The sequence below is a fragment of the Phalangium opilio genome, unplaced genomic scaffold, assembly GCF_054372755.1.
Source record: "Phalangium opilio isolate 3A_F unplaced genomic scaffold, DU_Popi_V2 ptg000042l_1, whole genome shotgun sequence".
In the NCBI taxonomy this organism is placed as follows: domain Eukaryota; kingdom Metazoa; phylum Arthropoda; class Arachnida; order Opiliones; family Phalangiidae; genus Phalangium; species Phalangium opilio.
This window is the reverse complement of record NW_028324166.1, coordinates 3,807,134-3,835,101: the sequence shown is the minus strand read 5'-3', so window position 1 is coordinate 3,835,101 and position 27,968 is coordinate 3,807,134. Positions and strand designations below refer to the sequence as shown.

The following is a 27,968-nucleotide window of genomic DNA, read 5'->3' as shown; positions in this document are numbered from 1 at the left end:
AAATATATCTGTGACGTTAGACTACGGGAAACGTTTCAGCCTTTCATAAAAAGAGGATTTCGAATAATACACCACTTTGACATTACCTAGGGCGCCACAGCGGGCTACTGCGAACTAGTACTTATTAAGATGGGCAGGGAAAAAAACCGCGAGGGGTTGCGCTTTTGCTAGTAGGGGTAACAAAGAGCAGTTTCTAGTCTTTCCCCTTGCGGCGCTTCGAGCGCGGGGCATCGGGCATGCGCGCAACAGAATGTCGAAGTGGTGTATTGAAAATGAAGCTTTTTCAAATGCATATTGCCAAATAAGCAGAAATCGGAGAATTAAAAGCTTGATAATTTTGAATTCACTGAAATTAATTCTCTCCTTTGTTATATAAATCATAGGTTTTTGAAACGAAGCTTCTCATTCCCTTTTATAGCCCAACTTTCAATACATCAATTTATTTTTAAAATAATTTTTTTTACTAGAACGAAAACCCCACGGACGTGGAACATACTTACATAAAAGTGAAGGCGTTTTTAATGGTCGGCTTCAAGCCTTTCCTAATGACGTACATATAGGCGTTTGCAATGTCGACGCCTTTATCCGACATTCTCAAGTCCTTCACTTCCTCGCATACTCCAAATTTATGAAAACCCTCAAACATTGTCAGTTCAGGCAATAAACAGGCTGTCTCGCCCATTCTGGTCGACTCTAATATATCCATCATATTCATATTTTCCATTGTTTGTACCAAATGGTTTTCGAGTGAATGCTTCCAGACAGCCCTAACTTCCTCAGAAAGAGATGTCTGTAAAATGGTGAATATATTTTCACAATTTGTTAAGCCTGTCAGGCAAGGGAGGTAATGTTGTCGAGTTAAATTTTTTTAAATGTATACAGTCTCGAAGAGTTTGATGAAGAAGTTCGGTTTAATCAAAGTCCTGACTGACTGATAATCAACGCCCAGCCCAAACCGCTTGCCCTACAAGGCTGAAAATTTGCAGGAACGTTACTCATAAGTAGTAGGCGCGTACTAAGAAAGATTTTTCCAATCCGCCGCTATCTTAACAAATGGCGCCCAGAAATGTAAAAAATCTTCTCTATGCAACAAAGTCCGCGCGTTTCAACCGATTTCATAAATACTTAGTACACTGGTTTCCTTTAACCTATAGACCGGCTGAATGGTCTTTTGGGTTCGATTTGTTGCCATCTTTTTAAATGGTGGCCAGAAACTTAAAAACCCTTCTTTATGGAATAATGTCCGCGTGAAAACAACTAGTCAATTATATTTATTTAATTATTTAAGAAAAACCTCTTAATTGCGTCCTGACTCAGGGAGGTTTATTTTGGTTATTTGTTCAATTTTCTACACTATTGGCCGAATTTCAATCTTGTACCTGCCCCCCTCCCTCCCTCCCCGGAAGAACAAAGGACCACCTACATTTATTACAGTTGGCCGCGTGAAAACAACTAGTCAATTATATTTATTTAATTATTTAAGAAAAACCTCTTAATTGCGTCCTGACTCAGGGAGGTTTATTTTGGTTATTTGTTCAATTTTCTACACTATTGGCCGAATTTCAATCTTGTACCTGCCCCCCTCCCTCCCTCCCCGGAAGAACAAAGGACCACCTACATTTATTACAGTTGGAGGTATTGTCTGTCAGATTTGATTCAATTATACACGCTGTAATTATAAAAAGTTAACTGACCTGCATTTCTAACGAAGCCGGGCTGTTATCCACAATTAGAAGCGATACTTGAGGGTTAGCTAAGACATCAGAGAATGTTTCTAAAATTTTCGGTAATTGCGGAATCGTTAGAGATGACAGCAAACTAGAATAGCATGTCCATGTTAGAACAGCGGAAGGGAACATCCAAAAAACCCAAAACATCCTTTCCGTTGTGAATGGTGAACTGTAAATTCCTGAAATTTACCAACAGAAACATCAATTGTTAATACGGTACAGTAAATTTTGTTTTTATTAACTGTCAAATACCATTTTGTAATAGGACGGCGATTTCTTGCAAAAAAATGTCCTTGATGCGCCACTTATTTTTGTAAGCGTTGCTCATCCACAAAGAGACGCGTTGAATGGTTTTTAAAGATATGTAGAATAATATTATTGATCCAAGAATATAAATCCAAACCTTATAATAAATAAACAGTTACACATTTTTATGGAATAAATTAAATTGGGGAACAGCGGATGGATTCGACATTTATACAAATCCCAGACTCGATTTCGAATTATTTCGCGAAATGTCTGACGAAAAACGATAAAATCCCGGACGAAAATCGATAAAATCCCTGACGAAAAACGATGAAATCCCTGACGAAAATCGATAAAATCCCTGACGAAAAACGATGAAATCCCTGACGAAAATCGATAAAATCCCTGACGAAAAACGATAAAATCCCTGACTAAAATCGATAAAATCCCTGACGAAAAGCGATAAAATCCCTGACGAAAAACGATAAAATCCCTGACGAAAATCGATAAAATCCCTGACGAAAATCGATAAAATCCCTGACGAAAATCGATAAAATCCCTGACGAAAAACAATAAAATCCCTGACGAAAAACAATAAAATCCCTGACGAAAATCGATAAAATACCTGACGAAAAACGATAAAATCCCTGACGAAAAACGATAAAATCCCTGACGAAAAACGATGAAATCCCTGACAAAAAACGATGAAATCCCTAACGAAAAACGATGAAATCCCTGGCAAAATCTATGAAATCTCTGACAATAATCATGAAATCTTCGACAATAATAATGAACGAAAATTCTATTGAGAACATCGAACCAGCAGAAAAGAATAATTTCTAGGCAACTAAATAAATTATGATAATAACTACCTCGTTTGAAAATATGAATGAAGATCCAATTAAGCTATTCGTGTCCATTTTCATTTCCGTGGATAATATTTTCCAGTCGTCATAACAAACTGGCATTGTAATATCAGCAAAATCCAAATATTTCTCATTGGGACCAAGAGGGTTTAGAAAAATATCTGACTCCTATGGTGGATTACGATTAAACAGGTTTGAAACATTACACTTTCGAAATTAACTTACATTACGTAATATCAGGAGTTCATAATAACCCGAAGTACGAAACTGGTTAAAAAGCCCGTAACAACAAAGTTTCACCGTAAAGCTCAGCGGATTCATACACCGCTTAACTCCCAAAGAAATAGTTACCCCATTTTTTAGCGCCCACGCGCATTAACTTCCACACTTCCGCTTTACGCACTATTTTTATCTTGTGATTGTAGGAGCGAAAATGGCTCACGTCTGCTTCTGTCGGAACGGTGTAAATTAAGCCTTGGCTAAGAAGTTGGCTTTTAGTCGGGGTTTCTAGTTTTCTACAAAACATTTAAACGATCGTCAATAATGTTTTGTTGTGATATGTGTGAGTGAGAATTCCGTGGTTAAATTAAAACAGTTTGGACAAATTTATTCGCAGTATCTTTAATATAAGAATTGCAACGTGTTTCTACGTCCACCATATCGCCATTTTTCTTTTTGACGGAAATCCCTGCCAACGGAAGTTTTGGAACGAAAACCAAGGAGCATAGATACCACTACGATATACTGTAAGGTTGTATGTCCATAAACAGGCTAATCCTTTCTATGCGCAACGACAGAATCTTGTTGTTCGCGATTTTTACCATTAGCTCTATGGCCAGTTTCATACTTCCCCCCCGAAGGGGGGTTATTATGAACTCCTGGTAATATTTGTCCAATAAGTCCTGTAAAAGTTCCATTTACATAACGGCCATAGTCTAACGAATTCGCCATTGATATATTGTACCTGTGGAAAGGTTTGAAACATTTTCATTTGTGACAATATGGGTGGGACTCTAGCAGAGTGTATGGGAACCCCGGTACCCAAGATCTAAAATGTAATCAGAATTTTTCGGGGTACCAGGAAATTAATTTTTCACCTGTTCCAAAAACAACCGTCTGATTCGTCTCAAATATAAAGTTCTACTTGACAAAGAGCTGAGGATAACAACTAAAAAGACTTCAGTAACAGAGACTATTCCTTGTCTTAGACCGTATTACACCTCCCTAGGGTTCAAAATCGGTAAATTACTATGGTAATTTACACGGTAATTTACCAGGGTAACTGTAATTTACGATTTTCCCGGGTAAATTTCGAAAACGGTAATTTCCCTGGTCAATACCGTGGTAATTTAGCAGGGTAACTGTAATTTACGATTTTCCCGGGTAAATTTCAAAAACGGTAGTTACCCTGGTCATTACCGTGGTAATTTACGGTATGTTATCGATTGGGCGTGTTATCAAAATAGCATTGTCCAAAACGGCTTTTTCATAAAAGCGTTTGCCATTATAGCCATTTGTCGTTTTAGCGCATTTTGATTACAGCGTTTATATCTTGAGCGTACGGAAGTACGCCTTTTCCAAAATATTGTTGTTTATCTTCATTAACTTCCCAAAATAATATGCCTTTTCCAAAAAATTATATTTTATATTTAGTTCCGATTTAACATTACTCCTTTTTGCATAATATTGTTCTTTGTCCTATATACTTAATATAATAGAGATTTCCCTCCCTATCAATCACAGTTTGGGCGGAAACAGCAACCGCTGTTTTGGGAAATAGCGCTGTATTGAGAAACGCGAAAACAGCAACCGCGGTTTTGCTTCCACGAGGTTTTGCAAACCGCTGTTTTGGGAACCGCTTTATTCCAAAACGCTCTTTTGAAAACCGCTCAACTACCCGTGAACCGTAATTTACCAGGGTAACTGTAGTTTACGATTTTCCCGGGTAAATTTCGAAAACGGTAGTTACCCTGGTCATTACCGTGGTAATTTACACGGGTATTTCATTTTACCACTGTTAAAGGATGCGCATCGAAGTACGGTACAATGTGGCTACTATTACGAGCCCAGCCCTTGGGTCGTCTTTTTTTTCTCTCTGCTCATGTGCGAAATTCAACCGCACCAATCTAAACTAAACCCTTCAACCTCCAAAACATAGAACATTTAATTTTCCATTACTCCCTGTGGTCACCAATGTGCTAAGGTTGTACAGGACGTGGCCTAGCACTAGTAAAAAAACAACTTACTTGAAAGAATATACTTTAACGAAGGCATTGAAGATCGCAGCCAAGTGTCCAACGTATTGTTGCGTTTCATCGTCGAAATGAAAGTAAAGTGGCACCTATAAGATATGATTAACCATGCACGATTAATAACTTGATAAGCGAAACTAGATTTTGGAATTTGATAAAGAAATCAATACCTGACAGGCTATGAATCTGACAAAATCCGACGGAAGTGGTTTTGAATTGAGTTCCCTCATTTTAAGAAATTTGAACTTTGATTTCAAAGTGTCGAGCTCTAATTTCCTTCTTAACTAAACGTGGTTTAAATTAATTAATCCATATAAGTAAAATTTATTTCTAATTAATCTTAAATGATGCGTGTAATCAAGGTAACTTAATGAGAGTCAGTGCTACCTACACCTTGCTAAGAACTAAACCATTCAACCTCCAAAACATGGAACATTTAATTTTCCATTACTCCTTGTGGTTACCAATGTGCTCAGGTTGTACAGGACCCAACAAGGATCTAAGGCTATACAGTGGCTCGTATACACTACAAAATTACGAAGAGTGCTTTACAAACTTGAGAAATGCCTGGCCAATTCAATACACGCCAAAATACAGTGACCACGACACTTTAAGGTGGCATTTTAAGTTTAGTATACATTTTTACTCTTTCCGTAATTCGTAGAAAATCAACACAACTAGAAATAAACCCTTGGAAAATGTTACAGAACGTTTTCGACTCAAAATCGCCCATTGAACCCACTGTAATTAATTAGCTAACTTTATCGTCTACTCACGTTAATTACGATAAGTCTTAGAAGTACTGGTTTAAATCGGTTTGTATTATGCTATTATCTTTCAGCAACAGTCCAAATTTTGTTACACGCCCTATGCTATCAGATCTATAAAGGCATAAATATGTTCCACTTTCACACTGCATATAACATCTGGCCAACTTTCACACTCTAATAAATTACCTAAGCTTGGTAAGTATTATATTGCAAGAGACAAGATCAATATTCTAACAAGTTACGTGAACAATTTTTTAGCTAGGTGTGGTTGTGGTGGTCAGGGCTTGTTAGTTTCGTATGCGCTAATGTAGTAACAGTATTCATGTTTTCTAACTCTCTAAGGTAATATTCCAGATGGCCCAACAGTTGGGGTAAATTAATTAAGTTCTTACCACGCCTAGCTAAAAAGGTCTTTCGTCTGTCCAATATCCACATACAAACCATAAGCAGACACACTCACACATCATAAACGAAAAAGTCTTCCAAATTCCTCTTTCAAACTGATTACAACTATAAATATGAGGCGCCGAACGCGCCATCATTATTTTTCGTACAATTTACAATTTTTTTTTCAAACAATTTATAAATTTTTTTAAAAACAATTTATAAATTTTTTTTTCAAACAATCTATAAATTTTTTCAAACAATTTATAAATTTTTTTCAAACAATTTACAATTTTTTTTCAAACAATTTACAATTTTTTTTTGCAAACTTATGAATTTTTTTGACGATACCAGTGTTGTTTCTTTCCCAATGCTTCCAAGAGCCTGAAGAGTATCTTTTCTTAATAAGAGTCCATAGTAACTTGTTTTAAGTCCATTCGAAGTCGGAAAATTGGCAATTGCTGTTAACTCATACCTTAGAACTAATGTATTCCCTTTCGCAATTTTTTCACATTACGAGCTTCAACGTGGTAGCGAACTTTATCTTAATCGGTTTCTAGCCACACTTGTTAATGGCGTACCCCGGCCACAAACATACATACAGACACACACACAAATCATGAGCGCTAAGCTAGGTCTGGTTAAATATCCACACCTAGCAATAATAAAAACCTTACAGTAGTCGAAATAAAATGTTTTATTCATAAGTTACGCGTTCTCCGTACCAGTCACGTAAATGCAGTTTTATAGATCAGCAAGTGCGTGACAACTCGTAATTCGCATTTTCATTCATTCTGAAACTTGACAGGTGCTTCAATGAAGTCCAATAAAAGAATTATTGGAAGTTGTAGTTAATTAAAGTGGCTTAGTATTTTGAAATCGCGAAGTTTGAGAAAACAATAAATAAAACCAAAACTTTCCTTCAGCTACTTTGAATTAAAGTATTGTGTAAATTTTTATAAAGCCTGCTTTAGCTATTTCAAGGGAAAAATTGTTTTCAAACTAGCTTTACCAAACGCACTAAAGATGTAGGCCTACAATTGCTTTTCTAAAATCAGAACTTATCTTGACTTTGGTTTCTGCATGGTTATGTATAAATACTAATGTAACATGAATTGCAAACTTCGCCAAAACGCTGACCACCAAATACGCATTACACACCAGCCGATGTGCGAAGGCTAGACGAAAGAAACTGTATATCTTCGGAGAATCATGAGTGGTGGGTTTGAAATTTCGCCCATGCGCAAAGAGAGAAAATTCCTATTTCCATCTCACCCAAAATGTGGGGTGAGGGATTACAAGCTATATCTTATCTCCGATGAACTGTCGCCTAAACGAAATGACATGTGGAACCATGATGGAACGTAAGAAACGAGAATCCATAATACGCTAGTATTTACACATGGTTTAGGGGGTAATTCAACATAATCATTTCAGTAAAAAAAAAGGACCTTTGACCTTAAACACCTAAAAAAAGTGACCGTTGCTCTTAAATACCTAAATCACTAGCGATTGGAATCGAAGATCTGAACCACGAACTATTTGCCTCAAATACCTTAGCCAAGTTAGCCACTATGTGAAATTGTGAAACTGTAATCCATGCGTACCCTAATGTACGGCGTTGGATGACGGATTTTTCCAACGCTAATGTTCTATATAAATAATAAAATGATAATCCCAGATTTGATTTTAAAACTCTTTATAATATTTTGTTCCTGTAACATAACCTTTTACAGTGGAATATTTGGATTTAATATAATTCAAATTACCTTTCAAGAGTTGTAATAACCTGCTGTAACATATTGGTTTACAACTGGTGACAGGTGAAATTTAATTTAACTGTGATATTTTTTATATAAAACAATAAAGTTTACCTTGAAAAACATCAGTTTTAATTAAATTTTCTAGGTGCTTATTAAAGAGTTAATCCAATTATGATAATTTGCAACTTTGGTATAATAACCGTATTTTCCCGGCTTGGCGCACTCGTCTCCCCAACTGACAATACCCGCGATGTAACTCCGCCCTTCGTGTCGAACAGCCAATGGACCTCCACTGTCTCCTTGGCACGAGTCTCCAACTGTGCCTTTCTTATTACCAGCGCAAAACATATTTGTCGTCACCTGAATCGTCTGCATAAAATTGAATTGAATTTTAGCATTCTCTTGGCGTCATTAACAATATAACGTTTCATTGAAAAAGGGTCTGTAAAGTGGCATCGGCGAGTGGGTAAACATTATTTGAAATACGTCATAAGCACGTGACTGAGGAAAGGTGTGGTTCGTTTTATTTCGAAAACTAGCACTTCAGGAATTGGCGCCTCTATGTCGCAAATAACAAAGACTTGGTTCTAGTCTAGTCCCATTCCACGTGGAGTCTTTTGTACATTGGAGTCACGTGGTGCCAGTGGAATCTTTCTACATTGGGGTCACGTGGTGCCAGTGGAATCTTTGTACATTGGGGTCACGTGGTGCCAGTGGAGTCTTTGTACATTGGGGTCACGTGGTGCCAGTGGAGTCTTTGTACATTGGGGTCACGTGGCGCCAGTGGAGTCTTGGTACATTGGGGTCACGTGGCGCCAGTGGAGTCTTGGAACATTGGGGTCACGTGGCGCCAGTGGAGTCTTGAAACATTGGGGTCACGTGGCGCCAGTGGAGTCTTGGAACATTGGGGTCACGTGGCGCCAGTGGAGTCTTTGAACATTGGGGTCACGTGGCGCCAGTGGAGTCTTTGAACATTGGGGTCACGTGGCGCCAGTGGAGTCTTTGAACATTGGGGTCACGTGGCGCCAGTGGAGTCTTTGTGCATTGGGATCACGTGGCGCCAGTGGAGTCTTTGAACATTGGGGTCACGTGGCGCCAGTGGAGTCTTTGAACATTGGGGTCACGTGGCGCCAGTGGAGTCTTTGTGCATTGGGGTCACGTGGCGCCAGTGGAGTCATTGTACATTGGGGTCACGTGGCGCCAGTGGAGTCATTGTACATTAGGGTCACGTGGTGCCAGTGGAGTCATTGTACATTGGGGTCACGTGGTGCCGGCGAGTCTTTGTACATTGGGGTCACGTGTTGCCAGTGGAGTCTTTGTACATTGGGGTCACGTGGTGCCGGCGAGTCTTTGTACATTGGGGTCACGTGTTACCAGTGGAGTCTTTGTACATTGGGGTCACGTGTTGCCAGTGGAGTCTTTGTACATTGGGGTCACGTGTTGCCAGTGGAGTCTTTGTACATTGGGGTCACGTGTTGCCAGTGGAGTCTTGGAACATTGGGGTCACGTGGCGCCAGTGGAGTCTTGAAACATTGGGGTCACGTGGCGCCAGTGGAGTCTTGGAACATTGGGGTCACGTGGCGCCAGTGGAGTCTTTGAACATTGGGGTCACGTGGCGCCAGTGGAGTCTTTGAACATTGGGGTCACGTGGCGCCAGTGGAGTCTTTGAACATTGGGGTCACGTGGCGCCAGTGGAGTCTTTGTGCATTGGGATCACGTGGCGCCAGTGGAGTCTTTGAACATTGGGGTCACGTGGCGCCAGTGGAGTCTTTGAACATTGGGGTCACGTGGCGCCAGTGGAGTCTTTGTGCATTGGGGTCACGTGGCGCCAGTGGAGTCATTGTACATTGGGGTCACGTGGCGCCAGTGGAGTCATTGTACATTAGGGTCACGTGGTGCCAGTGGAGTCATTGTACATTGGGGTCACGTGGTGCCGGCGAGTCTTTGTACATTGGGGTCACGTGTTGCCAGTGGAGTCTTTGTACATTGGGGTCACGTGGTGCCGGCGAGTCTTTGTACATTGGGGTCACGTGTTGCCAGTGGAGTCTTTGTACATTGGGGTCACGTGTTGCCAGTGGAGTCTTTGTACATTGGGGTCACGTGTTGCCAGTGGAGTCTTTGTACATTGGGGTCACGTGTTGCCAGTGGAGTCTTTGTACATTGGGGTCACGTGGTGCCTGTGACATATTTACACACCCGCCAATGCCTTCTTTAAAGTTCCTTTATTTCGCAACCCAGATTAAACTTTTATCAATATCTTACCTTGACGTCATTTGACGATTGGCAAACTGAGAAGTCAACTATAGGCAAGTCTATCTCCTTGAGAACATCTGATGTACTACGGCCGCTGTTCGATGTTTTGCCCCATCCAGTGACGGTACCAAAGGCATTTTCTCTTTGAAGAATGGTCTTAATAAGTTTTGGATCTCCATGGCATAGAGGCAGGATGCTCGAAGAAAATTTCACCGACTCTTTTAGTTTCAATAGCGCCAAATCGTTATCGAAAGGTTTATAATCGGGATCAGCGAATCCTTTCTTATCTGGTTTAATATTATTTTTGCGAAGAACAAATTTAGGGTGAATGATTATTTCATCAATAGAAGTTGAAAACTCTCCCGGTTCGTATTTATTTACGCGGGTTTTGCCAAGTTTAAGCACAATATGCTCCTTGGAACGTTCTTTTCCTTGATTATCGTATAAACAATGAGCGGCGGTAATAATCCAACGGTCGTTCAGCAGGGTACCACCGCAGAAAAGAGAATTTATTTCAGAGTTCCACATCATGACCTAAAATTAAACACTTTAATTGTATCAGAAGTAAGATGAGACTAGAAGTGAAGGGCTCTAGCATTGGTAGTAGATCCTGGCACTAGTGAACAAATTTGAGGATTTTATGCCGCTTCCATCGCGCGTACACTACAGAGAAAAAAATTGGTCGAGTTTCAAAAAAATTTCCTACCCCCTTTCCCTCAACCTAAAGCCGCGGAACACGGGCAAGGCTCCTTGAATCTAGTTCGACCGTCTACCGCACGAGCGTCTCACGTTTTTGAGGGAAAATTCAGAAACCGCTACCAGAGGGCCAACCGTTGGTGTGTTATCTAGAATATTCACTTTCGCTGAGTGAAGAACTTGGTTAGCTCAGTACTAGTCTCATATCACTTCTGATTGTATTTATTAAGTACTAGTTATAGAATTATATAATACTTCTCTTCGAGAGAAGTTAACATGATTCTTCCCAAAAATTAACATTTGGAGCAAGGTTACTATACGCGATAAATAGTTCCCTCAAACAAACAAGCCCCTTTCTCGAATATACAGTATTTAAGAATAATGAAATTAACATGGTTTTAAATGAAGTAGCCTACCTGCCATGGGTGAGACCCTGGTTTAGCTTCCGATCCACCAATGATCCTTCCAAAGCTTTTACTGAATTCACCCAAGCGTCCGCAAACTTAAAAAAAATTGTTAATTTGAAACTGTGTTTGCAATGGAAATTGATCTTGAATTTTCTTCATCAAGATGGAACTAAAAATTACGTTAGAGGGAAATTTTAAGTGTTAAACATGAGTTTCGGTTTCTAGGTATTTTTCTAGTGATGGCCGACATCGAAGTTTTACTGGAACCGATACCGATTTTAACCGAAATTTAATCTCGGCGAGCAACCTATTATTTGACCCAATAAAACCGATATCGAACGATTACCAACCGATATTGACTATAATAGGGTAAATCGGTGTTTCCCAAACACCCGTCGTCAAATTTTTAGGTAAAATTTTAAATTTTGAGTCAAAAAACATAAATATTTTCACAGACAAAATTAACATAATGTATTACTGATGAAAAAGAGTGTTCTCTGATTTGCTGTTTTGTGTAGGGTCATTTGCCTCTCATTTCACGTGGCATCTACAGCCGAAATCTGGGCCAAGAATATTAAATACAAATGGACTAGAATGGAGATACGGCACGTGGTTCTTTTAGAGCAGCGCCTCTCTAGCGCCACATCGCGACCAATATTGAAACTTGTTCGACTCAAACCATAGCCATATCAGAATTTGCGAGTCGAAACGTTTCGGGATTCTCCCGCTAGGGTCAACGAAGAAGAACGGGAGTTTTATCTTATCATTCCAGTACATCTGTGTTTAATGGTCTTAGGTCAGGGAACTGTGAACGAAGTATACTTTTTGTTTGTATCTATGAACTTTTGCTAGTAACAACATACCTTCTTGGGCATTTTCCCTTCTTTTGACAATCACAATTGCCGATGCGGTTTCTTCGCATCGGCCATCATTTGTTCTGGCGATGCAAGTGTAAAGACCCTCGTCAGTGGCTTCAAGCTTACTAAGGCTTAGCACACCATCAGATATATCAAACTTTCCGTTCGATACCGTTTTCAATAACTTTCCGTCTTTTTCAAACGATATAACAGTATCGTCATTAACTGTTTTACAAGAAAGTATTTTGACATCAATTCCTTCAGTTACGGTGACATCTTTAGGTACAACTCTGAACTCTAAATAAAGAAAAGAATTATTTATCAATTACTTGGATGACCTTTTGTATAGAATATAAGTTCACGTTATACGGACAAGAGAATAACCTCTTAATAACCGGTTACAAGTAGGGAATGTATCAACTAGATAGTAGCGCGTTAAACCTATCGACCATTTATAAAAAAAACTGGAAACTCTTGTGCTATTACACTTTGAACTACTTTTACACTACCAGTTTAGGCACACTTCTACCTTTAAAAATACACTTCGAATAGATAAAGGCTCATTAACGTTCTTAGATTGGAGGCTATTGAAATTGTCTAAACAAAATGGGCATGCTGATATGTCTTACTCCTCCACACCTGTGCCAATTTCCTTGTTTTAGGGGTTAATGTTTGGGGTCTAACCCCTTGTTCTTTGACACTTTTCACTCAGTCTGTCAAACCCAAATAACACACCCTTTAAATTATGGCAGACCTATCAGAAACACCCTGTAAACTTGATAGTAATATTTTCGAACGATTATATGGTGTTAGGTTTCATGTGTAAAATAAGTTGCCTCTTTCAATAATCTTGATGAATCACACTTACTGATACTGCAATTCTTTGCACTAACAGGTTGAAAATCTATAGAAACTGATTCACTTGCAGTAGCATTATCTTTAGAATCTATTTTGCAGGAATAATTGCCGGAATGGAGTCTATTCATCTTATGAAAAACTAGTGATGATCCTAAAATTGAAACTCCACCGGGTAAATTGGTTTCTTTTAACTCCACGTTTCCTTTAAACCTGAATTGTACATGTTAATGAACACCTCAAATTACCAATTTCAATTTTGCATGTTGTTCACCAACCATTTAAGAGGAACTGTTTTGCGTGGAATGCATGTTATGGCGTGTTTTTTTCCTTCCAGCACTGTTTTGCTTGGAGAAACATGAATAAACGAGCTTGAGTTTGACAGATTAGATGCCTGCCAACGTGCATCTGGAAATACAACTCACATTAAGACAAATTTCGCGTCAGTATTCCTTAAAATTACTAGGAAGTTTTGCAACTCTCTCATAGCGTTACAAACAGACAAGCAGACGAAACTGTACCTTTCGTATTACATTACGTCAGAGATAGATGCAATCTTAGAAGTAGGAATGGAGAACAGAGGAGTCAGGGCGCGCGTCAAAGTCCCGGACCCTTTTCCACAGGACGGGGGGGCGGAGTATGAAATAAGAGGCAGGTCATAGCGACAGAGGGAAAAGGAATTACGTATTTTTCGCCGTTCCCGTCAGAAACGTCATAAAAACGTAGTTTAAGTGAGTCAATATGATAATTTAAAGTTTTCATTACGTGTTGGAGGGAGGGGCTCAATACTGGGCTATTAGTCGGACTGAAAGAAATACTAACCATTCTCCATTCCTGCTTCTAAAATTACATCTATCCCTGATTACGTACTAGAATCAGATGTTTTAGGCAAAAAGGTGTAAGTTAATTCAAATCCTTCAAGTTCAAATACAGCATCGCTATAAAACGTCAGAAGGGCAACGTTAGATGAAATCCCTTTAGACTGGAAACTTGATCCACAAATTCTCCATTGTATATCTGTTTTAGTAAACAAATGTATAAATTAGAAGACCTACAAGTTACAACTAATTATCATTATAAAACAAAAAACTCACTTTGATTTATTTTATCTTGAATTAGAATGTAATCGTCAGTACAATTGTCAGATAATTCTATACTAAGTTTTTCAAAGGAAAATTGAATGGTGGAATTTTCTGGCCCTTCCAAAGTTATTTCGCAAAATGTTTCAGATGGATAATTGGCCGGATAGTTTGGACTTTTAACGGAACCTCCGTTTTCGCGTGTTGTCCAGATGCAATCTTAAAATATAACAAGATCAAAAATCATTTTGTAAACCGTCCTCGTGCCACGATTTTAGAACTATCAAACCAGTCCTTTTTACGATTTCATTATCCATGGAATAGCGTGCCCTGCCTTTTTACGTGCATTACACTAAATAACAAACTAAATAACTGGATATCAGCGCATAACTCTCCGTTGGTTATTACATAACCACACGGAGTAAATCGTAATTTTTCTTTGTTATAACGAGTTTTAATAAAAATGTAATAATTTTAGAAAATGAAGTTTTACCTCCGATATTTCCCTTCTCATCCATAAAACCTCGAGTAGAAAAAGTTGCTTTAAATCCAAAATCATTCAGGGCTGCATCAGAGTGAAACTTCAGGTGCAGTTGATTTCCCCTTGATTTCAAAGATGGTATTCGCTTCGGCCTACAAAACCTTCCCAGTAATTCAAGCCCTAAAATAAAACGGTGAATGAAAATTATCTGGAAGATTTAAAGATTAATTGGATAGGACTGTGCGAGTCTTGAATTTTTGGTTTAGAGTCGAGTCTTGAGTATCACAAAATCTCTTAACGAGTATCAAGCCAAGAACTAGGCTCGGTACTCGATCGAGTACTTGCACAGCACTATAATTACTAATAAATCTTTGCGTACTATTAGAAGGTCCGTCGTACACCTCAATATAATCAAAGTCGCAATTGTCAGACTTTTCCAATCGAATATTGAGAAATCTCAAAAAGATAATTTTGTTAATTGGTACATTAATATCGTAGCTGCATGTCGTGTTGAAAGGATAGTTTGCTACGCCATAGTTGGGACTAGATATGACACCATTACTTTCATGAAATACTTTAGAACATGGAGAAGTATCTGTAAAAGATTTAGTAGTTTCAATGAAATATCATGCTCAATAAATTTAAGAAATTAAAAAATTAAATTTTACTTGGCTTTGGTTTTTCAACAAAAAGTGAAATATTGAAACCCTTTCTCTGAAACGTCAAATCTGAATTGAAAAACAACCGTATTTTTGGCACCGTAATTTCTATTGGCCATCGATGTTTTCTTCCACACAATCGTTCAACTAGTTCCTGGTTGGTTTCCATATTATATATACTGAGGTAATCATACCTGAAAATGTTTGTCATTTAAAAATCAAATAATCGAATTTTCATTAATTGAACGGATAGTAGCGTTTAATTTAGACTACGTTTAGTTTTTCATAGTTCAATCTTCAATACTAGTAAATGTCAAATTTGAACACATGATAAGTGATTTTAAGTTCGGGCATAGCGAAGCTCTTATTTTTTATATTCAATTCAAATTCAAATATCTCGATTAAAATTTTAGTGATAAATTTATACGCTAATGTCTCTTAATGAAAATAACTTACGAGCAATTTATACTCTCTTCAATGTCCAGGTCAAAGATAAACAGTGTATAATTTCTATCCGATGTTAAATACCAATTGCAATCTAAAGCATTTCCGTAATTGTTAGGATAACCTGGACTTGAAATCGTTTCTCCAATGCCCTTGACTGTCAAGTGAAATTCACAATCTCTTGCTATAAATAAAATAAAGAAATGTATCTTGTTTCACTCCAAACGAAACAACACACACTATATTTTCATTTGTAAATTAAGACTATGTTAATTATGTTTTAGTACTTACGTGATTCAAAAAGAGGTTTACCCACACCAGCATCGATTGAATAAACATACCTTAAAAATATTATCAACACATTGATGGAGCTAGTCAAAGATTTAAGTAATACTTCAAGAACTTACTTGAGGTAAATAACCAAGAAAAGTATAGCCCTAATACCCAAGCAACCGAAACTGTTGAAGGGATTAGAGTTTCGCATCTCGAAAGTGTGCTTCTCTAGTCTAAACTACTGATACTGAACTAAAACTAAAGGCTTTTATAAGTCGAAAAAGTCAAGGTTTGAAAATAACAGATATCTTTGTGATTACATATTGAAATATCAAAATTGGTTCCTTGATCGAATCTGAACAAGTTGCGTTAAGTATTACTAAAAACCTTCCACTTCAATTTTGGCTTATAACTCACAGCCAAGCTAACCGGAGTTGAACAGTTGTTTTAATGGTCTAGAACCTGGGGAGAGTGTACTGTCTACTCAAACACAGAACACTAAAGAGTCTTTGGGTCCATCCGTTTGAAAAATGTTGTTATTTACGACTTTCACTTGCATTAAAACGATGCTTAATTAGCGATCATTCTTGAAGTGTTTCTACGATCTAGAGTACTAGATTCTAAGCAAGCTTAATCGCTTGAGGTTGCCTTGAGACGAACTCAGCGAAACCACTTCTAACGAACCCTAATTTCTCATGTATTACTGATATCAAGCATGCAGGTTTGTTTATGAATTCTGTTCATGAACGAATTCTGTGCATTAAAACCAAAAAAAAAAACCATTTTCTCATTTTAGATAAAGTAAATGTTTTCAATGCATTTGGTATTTTGGAATGCTATTGTACTCCATCTATAGCTTTAGTAGTTTTATCAAATACAGACCTTTTGTCTCTGAGCTAACAAACCAGCCTGATTTTCATCAAGCCAATACCCTTCGGGTTTTGCGGAATAAACTCTGATAAAGATTCTATAAACACCATTAGAATTATGGTTTTAATTTCGAAAGCGTAATGCTATCAAACACGTGTTCGTTGATAAGTTATGCCATATATCCATAATGTGTAAGTGCCTTACAATTTTGTCGTTGCCTCTGCGAGAAAAATTAAAGACGGAATGCTGCACCACCTTCTTTAAAAGTTTCTCCTAAAAGCCCTAACATATGCTTAATTTGCTGTGATTTTCTTAGTCCAGTCAGCTATGGGTAGAGATAACAGTGGAAGTTAAAACGGTAAGTTTTCCTAGTATATATACTTCAACCAATACTTTTAGAGACTATTATAAGCTTATGCTTATTCATATTTTATTCAATAATATTGATTAGAGCATAGAGGGCCTCAAGAGTAGAAAAGGAGGTCTACTATCGTGGGGTGAACTAGCTAGCATATCCAAGGCGTATCTATATCGCGAGTTTGGACTCTCACAGTTTTCGAAATAAGTCTAATGCTAATTGAGCAACTACGGCCACTAAGCCCCTTCAATGAGAACTAATGGGGTAAAACTCTGCCTTACATCTTGGTTTTCGGCGCCTACGTTCTTGGCGTTTTGGATATAGAGAGTGCGCACCCCCTCGGGTTGTCGCCCCGTTAGAGCAGAGCAAAAGGCCTTGCCGTGGCGGAGGGTGCCCGAGTTCGGTGTGCCGGTTAGGATGGTTCCTTGGTTCGACCTTTCCTGCCCCGTTCCGCGAAAACTTGCTCGGCCGCCTCGCCCCGTCCGGGTGTTGCTATGGCTCATCCCCAGCTCTTGGCAACTCTCTGGGGGCCGCGGATACATTCCTGGACTGTATGGCACTGCTGTGCTCGGAGGGTACTCCCCCGTCCCCTCGAGCCTTCTGCTGCCTTAGTTCTTCCCTGTCACCGACCACCTCCTGGCTGGGCTCGCTGCCGCCGGTATAGCGCTCTCGTCACCTGCTCTCTCTCCATTTCCACTCGTCCCTCATTAGGGTATCGGTTTAATTCCGAGACTGTTTAATATTTAACCATCTTCGGTTTTTACCCCGAAATTCTTCATAACTTACAACTGTAAAACGCGTAGATTACGGTTCATGTTAGCATCTGTTACGTTAAACATGAACAAATTGAAATGAAGATATTTTATTTCAGGAAAACATTAATAGCAGTACAGATACTTTTCACTAATAAAAATTCATGAATTAAATATTACTCGGCTTTGGATAGTTTGGACTTTTAACTGAACCTCCGTTTTCGCGTGTTGTCAGATGTAATCTTAAAATATAACAAGTGCAAAAATCATTTTAGATTTTAGAACTATCGAACTTTAACCAGGCCTCTTTACTATTTCATTATCCATGCGTGCGCTGCCTCTGTACGTGCATTACACTAAATAAAAAGCTAAATAACTGGGTATCAGCGCATAACTTCGTTGGTTTTTACATAACCACACGAAGTAAAAACGTAATTTTTCTTTGTTATAACGAGTATTAATAAAAATGTAATAATTTTAGAAAATGAAGTTTTACCTTCGATATTTCCATTCGCATCCATAAAACCTCGAGTAGAATAAGTTGCCATAAATCCATAATCATTCAGGACTGCATTAGAATGAAACTTCAGGCGCAGTTGATTTCTATTTAATATCAACGTTGTCATTCGATTCTGCCAACAGAGTCTTCCCATTAATTGAAACCCTAAAATAAAACGGTGAATAAAAATTATCTGGGACATTTAATGAATGATTAATTGGATAATAGAACTGTGCGAGTTTTGATTTTTTGGGTTTTGTGTCGAGTCTCGAGTTTCACAAAATCTCTTAACGATCATCAAGCCAACACTACAACAACACAACAACAACAAGTACTTGCACAAGAATATAATCACTAATCATACTTTGTCTACTTTTAGAAGGTCCTTCGTACACCTCAATATAATCAGAGTCGCAATTGTCAGACTTTTCCAATCGAATATCGAGAAATCTCAAAAAGATGTCTTCGTTAATTGGTACAATTATATCGTAGATGCACGCCGTGTTTAAAGGATAGTTTGCTATGCCATAGTTGGGACTTGATATGATACCATTACTTTCATTAAATACTTTAGAGCATGGAGTAGAATCTGCAAAATATTAATACAGATTCAAATATCACGTTCAATAACACTAAGAAATTAATAAATTAAGTTTAAATGTCAACTTACCCGGCTTTGGTATATCTGTAAAAAGTAAAATATTGAAACCCATTCCCTGAACGGATGGATCAGAATGAAAAAACAGTCGTATTTTTGGGACGGTAATTTCTATTGGCAAATGGCGTTTTCTTCCACACAATCGTTCAACTAGTTCCTGGTTGGTTTCCATATTATATATACTGAGGTAATCAAACCTGAAAATGTTTGTCATTTAAAATCAAAAAATCGAATTTTTTTTAAATTGAAAGGATTGTAGTGTTTAATTACGACTACGTTAGGTTTTGATAGTTCAATCTTCAATACTTGAAAATATCAAAATTGAGTACGTGATAAGTAATTTTACGTACATATTCTAGAAAACGGCCGTTACCCTGATGTCATGCGTAATGTATTTTAACTTAGAAGCCACGTGACATTGAGGGAGCTAAGGACCTACGCGTTTCAAACCCAAATGTAAACAAGTTCTGTACTTGTTCTGAACGAGTACACTTAAGCCACGTTCACACTTACATGGGAAACCGGTTCGAAGCGACTCAAATCGCTTCCAAAGTTAGGTGTGAACAAAACTGATACTCGAGAAGCTAATTACAAACGCGGTTTCTTGAAGTTGCTTCGCGAACCAACTTAAAGCGGCTTTGGAAGCTAGTTTGTAGTTTTCAGGGATATTTCACCTGGGATGAGACTAGTATTAAGTGTATTTTCTCCGGCCTTAGCAGACAACACCAACGAAATGATAAGCAGACAGCACTAAAAGAATCGTCTTAGAGTGTGAACCGAGGAGCGATTTCAACTGCCTCGGTTCACACTCTAAGACGATTCTGTTAGTGCTGTCTGCTTATCATTTCGTTGGTGTTGTCTGCTAAGGCCGGAGAAAATACACTTAATACTAGTCTCATCCCAGGTGAAATATCCCTGAAAACTACAAACTAGCTTCCAAAGCCGCTTTAAGTTGGTTCGCGAAGCAACTTCAAGAAACCGCGTTTGTAATTAGCTTATCGAGTATCAGTTTTGTTCACACCTAACTTTGGAAGCGATTTGAGTCGCTTCGAACCGGTTTCCCATGTAAGTGTGAACGTGGCTTAAGAGTCGATGGTTGGCCTATATATATATATATATATATATGTAAATAACCAACGAATGATGATGTAGCGGTTTAAAAATGTTTTAAGCCCTTCCCCTAACCTTCAATCAGTTGTTAGTATAGAGTTTGATACCGCTTGAAGAACTACAAGTAAAAGGAATCTATGAATTTCGGTTGATTTATATATAGGGCATTTCAAAGCCTTTGATTTTTTATGTTCAATTCCAATTCTAATATCTCGATTAAAAATTTAATGACAGTCTTATACGCTACTGTTCCTTTAATGAAAATAATATACCTGCAATTCATGGTCTTTTCAATGTCAAGGTCAGAGATAAACAGTGTATAATTTTTATCCGATATTAAAAACCAATTGCATTGTAAATTATTTCCATAATTGTTAGGATATCCTGGACTTGAAATCTTTTCTCCATTTCCCTTGACTGTCAAGTTAAATCCACAAGAAATTGCTACAAATACAAAAAATAAAATCTTCTTTCACTTCAAAAAACAATACAAACACTATATTTTCAATTTTAAATTTCTTAAAAAGATATAGCGGCCTGGAATATTTTGGTTTTTTAATTGAAGAGCGTATAAAATAATGAATATATCAATTAGAAACATGTTGCTACGGCTACCTACAATATTTATGAAGATACGAGAATAATTAAGTTTTCGTAATGGCGTGTAATGGATACTACGTGTAGGTCTTTACGAGAAGTACTCCTATTGGACGCGTAGTACCAAATGACGGATTCGTCCAATAAGGGTACTCCAAGTGCTTTTACGGGGAAACCAACGCGTAATGAAACTTAATTGCTTGTATCTTCTTTATTATTGTAGAAAGAAACATGGTTCTAATTGATACATTCATTATTTCATACGCTCTTTCAATTAAAAATTAAAATAATTCTAGCCCCAAATATCCCTTTAATTAAAAAATTAACAAATATATATTTCGGGTATTCCAATAAGGGTGGTATTACCAACGCACTCACATGATCGATTTTGAGTCGAACATGTTCGATGTCAAATGAGTTTATCCTAAGGGCATGATTGAAGTGTTTAATAGCCAACCCCCTTGTCTTTCAGCTTTTTACGTGAATTTAAGTGGTCATCCTGAAATACTAAACAATCTTAACTTGTTTACGGTGGGCCTTGGGGAAAAATTTCACGGAATACTTTTGACTGAAAACTGCCCATAGAACCCACTGAACTGGGGTCTTACCACCTTTTCGAAACACCCTTTGTATTTATGTAAGATCTGTAGGAAATTGTGGGAAGTGTTCTTTGGGCAATTTTGAGTCGAAAATGTTCGATGACATTTTGCAGTCCGGGTCACAGTAAACAAGTAATGATTGGAATGATTTATAAATGACTTATTTAATTTAATTAGTATTGTCTTTCAATACCTCATAGAACATTTTCGACTCAAAATCGCTCATAGAACACTCCCATCATTTCTAACAGGCCTTTCAGAAACACTTTGTAAATAATTAAGTGACGATTTTAATTATGTTTAAGGACTCACGTGGTTCTCTCACACGAGCATCAATTGAATACCTTTAAAAATAAATATTATCAACACATTGATGGAGATAGACGAAGATTTGAGTGATGCTTCAAGAACTTACTTTCCATAAGAAAGCAAGAAAAGTACAGCCCCAATCCTGAAACACAGGAAACTGTTGAAGGAATTGGATTTATGCATCTCGAAAGCGTGCTTCTCTTAACTATATAGGCCCAAGTCGAATAAGTCAAGGTTAGAAAATAAAAGATATTTTTCTGATTACGAATTGAACTATCAAAATTGGTTTCTTGATCGATCGAATTTCAACAAGTTGGGTTATGTATTATTAAAAATGTTCCATTTCAATTTTGGATTATATCTCACTAGCCAAGTTGACCTTCCTTGACCGGGACGACTTTCTCATTTTAGTCTATAAAGTAAATATTTTATGCGTATTTGTTATTTAAGTATGCTGTTGACCTCCATCTATTTCTTTAGTAAACCTTTTGCCACCAGCCTGATTTTCATCAAGCCAATACCCCTATCCGTTTTTGTGGAGTAAATTCTGACAAATATTTTGTAAATACGGTTTGAATTACGGGTTTAATATTAAAGCATAATGCTATCAAACACGTGTTCGTTGACACGTTGATCTCCATGATGTGTAAGCATAGGCCTACCTTATAATTTTGGCGTTGTTGTCTATGCGAGAAAAATTAGAGACGGAGCGCTGCGCCATCTTCTTTGAATAATTCTCCTAAAAGTACTAACAGATGCTTAATTTGCTGTGATTTTCTATCCTTGGTCGAGTCAGCTAAGGGTAGAGATAACAGTGGGAGATAATTTTATTTTCCGGTAAATTCATCAAAAGGAGACGCCTATTTCACGAGAAATTCGCCACCAGAAGAAGCTCCTCTATCTCTTCAAAAACGGTACGTTCGACCAATACTTATAGAGGCTATTATAAGCTTATGTTTATTTATTTTTCTTCAAAAATGTCGATTAGAGCGTGGAGGAGCTCAGTAGTAGAAGTGGAGATGTATGGTGGGGTGAAGTAGCTAGTTTTGACTAAGAGGGTGGGAAAAAGTGATCGAAGACGGGTTAGTTTCGTTCCTACTAGTCACGTGGGTTACTGGTTGTATATTGAGTTACTCTCTCTCCAGAACAAAATGTACAATTTCAAAATAAGTGTAGATCTGATTGCAAAACTAGAGCCAATAAGCCTCTTCGATGTAACTAATGGGAAAGACACGGGGGTAAAACTCCGCCTTCCATCTCGGTTTTCGACGCCTGCGCTCTTGATATTTGGGTACAGAGAGTGCGCAGAGACGACTATGGGTCAGCCCCCTTAATCTCCCAAGTGTTACTGATATCAAGCATGCAGTTTTGTTTATGAAATTCGGAAGTTAACGAATTCTGTGCATATAAACAAACCACTTTTTCATTTAGATAAATGTTTTCAACTTTTAGAAATGCTATTATCAAATACAGATTTTTAGGTATCCGAGCTAAGAAACCAGCCTGATTTTCATCAAGCCAATACCCTTGCGGAATAAACTCTGATAAAGATTCTATAAACACCATTATTAGAATTTTGGTTTAAATTTCAAAGCGTAAAGCTATCAAACACGTGTTCGTTGATAAGTTATGCCATATATCCATGATGTGTAAGTATATGCCTGCCTTACAATTTTGGCGTTGTCTCTGCGAAAACATTTAAGACGGAATGCTGCACCACCTTTAAAAGTTTCTCCTAAAAGCCCTGCCATATACGTGCTATGATTTTCTTGGTCCAGTCAGCTAAGGGTAGAGATAACAGTGGGAGATAATTTTGGTTTCCGGAAAATTCTAAAACGGTAAGTTACCCTAGTAAATATCCTTCGACCAATACTTATGGAGACCATTATTAGCTTATGTTCATGTATATTTTATTCAATAATATTGGTTAGAGCATAGAGGGCCTCAAGAGTAGAAAAAGAGACTATCATGGGGTGAAATAGGTACAATATCCTTACCGGGAGTCTAGACTCCCACAGTTTTCCAAATAAGTCTAATACCAATTGCGGAACTACAGCCACTAAGCCCCTTCAATGAGAACTAAGAGGGGAAGACATTGGGGTAAAAACTCTGTCTTACATCTCGGATTTCTGCGCCTGCGCTCTAGCGTTTTGGATCTAGAGAGTGCGCATGGGTCAAACCCTCTTGTAGGTCTCGATACTGAGGGTTACCCCCTTTTTTACATCGAAGAGGCGAAGAGGCTAATAGAAGTTTTTTATCCAAGTTGTCAAGTTCGTAGTGCGAGTTTGCTTTTTATACAGATTGCAATGTGATAAACGATAACCACGTTTTTCCACAATATTTCCTGTTCTGTTTGTTCGAGTTAAGATTCACGGTTGTCTGACTAAAATGGGACAACAATTCCTCTCCATTTCTACTCGTCTCTGATTATCTCTAAGTATCGATTTAATTCCAAGAATGTTTAACATTTAACCATCTTGAGTTTTCACCCCGAAATCCTACTTAACTTAAAACTGTAAAACGGGTAGATTACAGATCATGTTGGCATCTGTTACATCAAAAATTAATGAATTAAAATGAAGATATTTTAATTTAGAAATACATTAATAGCAGTACACATAATTTTTACAAATTAAAATTAATGAATTAAATATCACTCGGCTCTGGGTTAACTGCAAAAAGTGTAATATTGAAACCCTTTTCCGCATGCGAATAATCTGATTGAAAAAACAGTCGTATTTTTGGGACGGTAATTTGTATTGGCAAATGGTGTTTTCTTCCACACAATCGTTCAACTAGTTCCTGGTTGTCTTCCATATTATATATACTGAGGTAATCAAACCTGAAAATGTTTGTCATTCAAAATCAAATAATCGATTTTTTTTTAATTGAAAGGATAGTAGCGTTTAATTACGACTACATTTAGGTTTTGATCGTTCAATCTTCAATACTAGAAAATGTTAAATTTGAACACATGATAAGTAATTTTAAGTATATATTCTAGAAAACGGAAAATACAATAGACCCGTCACATCTCTGTATCTGGAACAGGTAGATTTCTTCTACTTAACAAGTCTATTTCTGTTTTCTAGGCCTTATGCTTGAACTAAAAAGAAGGTGTTGAATCCGTTAACCTGATGTCATGCATAATCTATTTTAACTTAGAAGCCACGTGACATTGACGTAGCTAAGGACCTACGCGTGTCAAACCCGAATGTAAACAAGTTCACTCTACTTGTTCTGAACACTTAGAGTCGACCGTCGTCCTATATTTATGTGCATAACCAATGAAACGCGATGAATGACGATGGTTTAGAAAAGTTTAAAGCCCTTCCCCTCACCTTCAATCCGGTTTTAGTATAGAGCTATATCAGTTGAAGGAGGAAAACGTCACGGTTGGGCCTGCCAATAAATGGAGCCGGATTTCACCCTCCCTCCGTACGAGCCGCTAAAGAACTCTATGCTAAATTTCCCGCACAATCTGGCGCCTAGGCGGAGACTGGAAAAACCCCGCCTCAAAAGCTCCTTCCCCCCGAATTGAAATAGCTCTATTGAGTCTGTTACCGCTTAATGTTTCCAAGTAAAAGAAATGTATGTATTCTTGTGGATATATATAGGTCATTTCAAAGCCTTTGATTTTTTTATATTCAATTCCAATTCTAATATCTCGATTAAAAATTTAATGACCACCTTAAACGCTACTGCCTTTCAATGAAAATAATATACCCGCAATTTCTGCTCTTTTCAATGTCAAGGTCAGAGATAAACAGTGTATAATTTCTATCCGATGTTAAAAACCAATTGCATTGTAAAGCATTTCTATAATTGTTAGGATATCCTGGACTTAAAATATTTTCTCCAATTCCCTTGACTGTCAAGTTAAATCCACAAGAAAATGCTACAAATACAAAATAGAATAAAAAATTATATCTTCTTTCACTCCAAACTAAACAATACAAACAATATATATTTTCAATTTTAAATTTGTTTAAAAAGAAAATTTTCTTTTTTAATTAAAGAGCGTATAGCGACACACTCTTTAAATAATTAAGTGACTATTTTAATTATGTTTAAGGACTCACTTGGTTCTCCCTCACCAGCATCGACTGAATGCCTTAAAAAGTAAAATATTATCAACACATTGATTGAGCTAGACGAAGATTTGAGCGATGCTTCAAGAACTTACTTTCCGTAAGAAAGCAAGAAAAGTACAGCCCCAATCCCGAGACACAGCAAACTGTTGAAGGAACTGGATTTATGCATCTCGAAAGCGTGCTTCTCTTAACTATACTAATACCATGCTAATACTCAACTGAAACAGAAGCCTTTTATATAGGCCCAAGTCGAATAAGTCAAGGTTAAAAATAAACAGATATTTTTCTGATTACGTATTGAACTATCAAAATTGGTTTCTTGATCGATCGAATTTCAACAAGTTGGGTTATGTATTATTAAAAATGTTCCATTTCAATTTTGGATTATATCTCACTAGCCAAGTTGACCTTCGTTGACATTCTCATTTTAGCCTATAAGGTAAATATTTTAAACGTATTTGCTATTAAATAATTCTGTTGACCTCCATCTATGTCTTTAGTAGACCTTTTGTCTTTGAGCTAGTTATCCAGCCTGATTTTCGTCAAGCCAATACCCCTCCGTTTTTTGCGGAATAAATTCTGAGAAATATTTTTGTAAACACCATTTGAATTACGGTTTTAAATTCAAAAACACACACTTTTACGTTGATAAGTTGATCTCCATGATGGGCGTACAATTCCTCTATTTCTACTCTTTCTTGATTAGAGTATCGGTTTAATTCCAAGAATGTTTAATATTTAACTATCTTGTGTTTTTACGCCGAAATTCTTCGTAACTTAAAACTGTCACAGTTCATGATAGCATCTGTTACTTTAAAAATTAATAACTTGAAATTCTGGGAATAAATTAATAGCCGTTGAGATACTTTTAACTAGAAGTAAATGTATTAAATTACGGTTTGATTTCAACAAAATAACTTGCCTGATAACATCAAAATAATAAAATCTGCACGAACGATTTGTCTTAAATTCTCGATTGAATATAAATTTATTGGTAGTATCATTTTTAGCTATTAGGGCCTACCTATTTGCCGTGCTCGCAATTGGAAAACTATTGTTTTATTACTTATATCCCTATATTTATTTTTTCCTGGATAAATAATAAATAAGTAAAGCCGATCAATATCAGTCCCTGACTACAATTTTGTTCAAGCCCAAGTTTGTGAAGTGCATGACCGTTTAATATTAAGCCTCAAAGAAAGAAAATTGCTCGAAATTGGGTATAATGATAGAGAACATGCGCTTTTGAATTACGCCATTATACTGTCCCTAAACACGAAGGTGTTATCGAAGGATCCCTCATTCTCTCAAAAAAGCAAGCAAAATTTTGTAATTTCACAGTTTTTTCCAAGATTTGTAGTTCCCTCTACAATTACCAACTTTTCGTGAATATTTCATTATATTCATTTCAAAATCGGTTTTGGTCGTTAATTCGAAGCTTAACCGAGATTTCTTGGGTTTCTCATTGATTTCGTTATTCATCTCAAGCAATTCACGACTTTATTTGAGATTTCTTCTTAAAAACGTCTGCGAAACAATACGGTATTTCGTGTAAATGTCGAACCCCTCTGAGGTTACACTTTACAGTACGTAATAGACTATTGCATTAATTCCAAAAGAGAATCAAACGCCACTGTAGCGGGGATATCACCTTCTTGGGTAACTTCCCTGGGGTCAAGAAGCACCGCTAGAGGCAGCGCGAGTCGGCTAGCCTCTCTCCTTGTGGCTCCGTCTGGCGTTGCCTCCCGCCTGCGTGTTGGTTTCTCTGCAAGAAATTAATTGAATAGTCTATCCATATAATGTTTATGGAAGTTTCTCACGGCGAAAAGCAACACGCAAAATAAACGCTTTGTTTTTGTTGCAATTTATTTCCCAATACTCGTACCTCATCATTAATTTGACAGGTAGAAATTATACGTGAACTTTTGTTTGCACAGCAGTTAGTTCAGTAAAATAAATAAACAACGCTAACCATAAGAAATATTGATCTGGATTATGACAAAATGTCACAGATTCGCCTTCGGGGAAGGCAGAACAGCGTTTGAATTCAAAGCTAACTTCGAAAAATTAGAGCTCAACATGTATGATCTGCGATTTGGAGTAATTG

The 27,968-nt window shown here is 37.4% G+C and overlaps 2 protein-coding genes and 1 long non-coding RNA gene across 3 annotated transcripts; 1 reads left to right on the top strand and 2 right to left on the bottom strand.

Annotated features, from left to right (window-relative positions):
- The first annotated feature begins 7,200 nt into the window (after positions 1-7,200).
- LOC149678466 (uncharacterized) lies at positions 7,201-7,836 on the top strand. The gene is made up of 2 exons (XR_016366267.1): positions 7,201-7,612; positions 7,686-7,836. It is a non-coding gene; the product is annotated as an uncharacterized LOC149678466 (long non-coding RNA).
- A 316-nt stretch (positions 7,837-8,152) lies between these two features.
- LOC149678465 (coagulation factor IX-like) lies at positions 8,153-14,373 on the bottom strand. Its single transcript, XM_089837151.1, has 8 exons — positions 14,174-14,373; positions 13,950-14,096; positions 13,358-13,487; positions 13,093-13,292; positions 12,231-12,521; positions 11,377-11,462; positions 10,274-10,798; positions 8,153-8,380 (listed from the first exon to the last, which is right to left on the bottom strand). The coding sequence occupies exons 4-8, from the start codon at positions 13,208-13,210 to the stop codon at positions 8,153-8,155; spliced, it is 1,248 nt and encodes a 415-aa protein (XP_089693277.1). The 5' UTR covers positions 13,211-13,292; positions 13,358-13,487; positions 13,950-14,096; positions 14,174-14,373.
- A 2,335-nt stretch (positions 14,374-16,708) lies between these two features.
- LOC149678464 (procollagen C-endopeptidase enhancer 2-like) lies at positions 16,709-21,950 on the bottom strand. The gene is made up of 7 exons (XM_089835871.1): positions 21,874-21,950; positions 19,165-19,349; positions 18,859-19,083; positions 18,492-18,659; positions 18,030-18,066; positions 16,898-16,982; positions 16,709-16,768 (listed from the first exon to the last, which is right to left on the bottom strand). Exons 1-7 carry the CDS (start codon positions 21,948-21,950, stop codon positions 16,709-16,711), a joined length of 837 nt encoding a protein of 278 aa, XP_089691997.1.
- Positions 21,951-27,968: the final 6,018 nt, after the last annotated feature.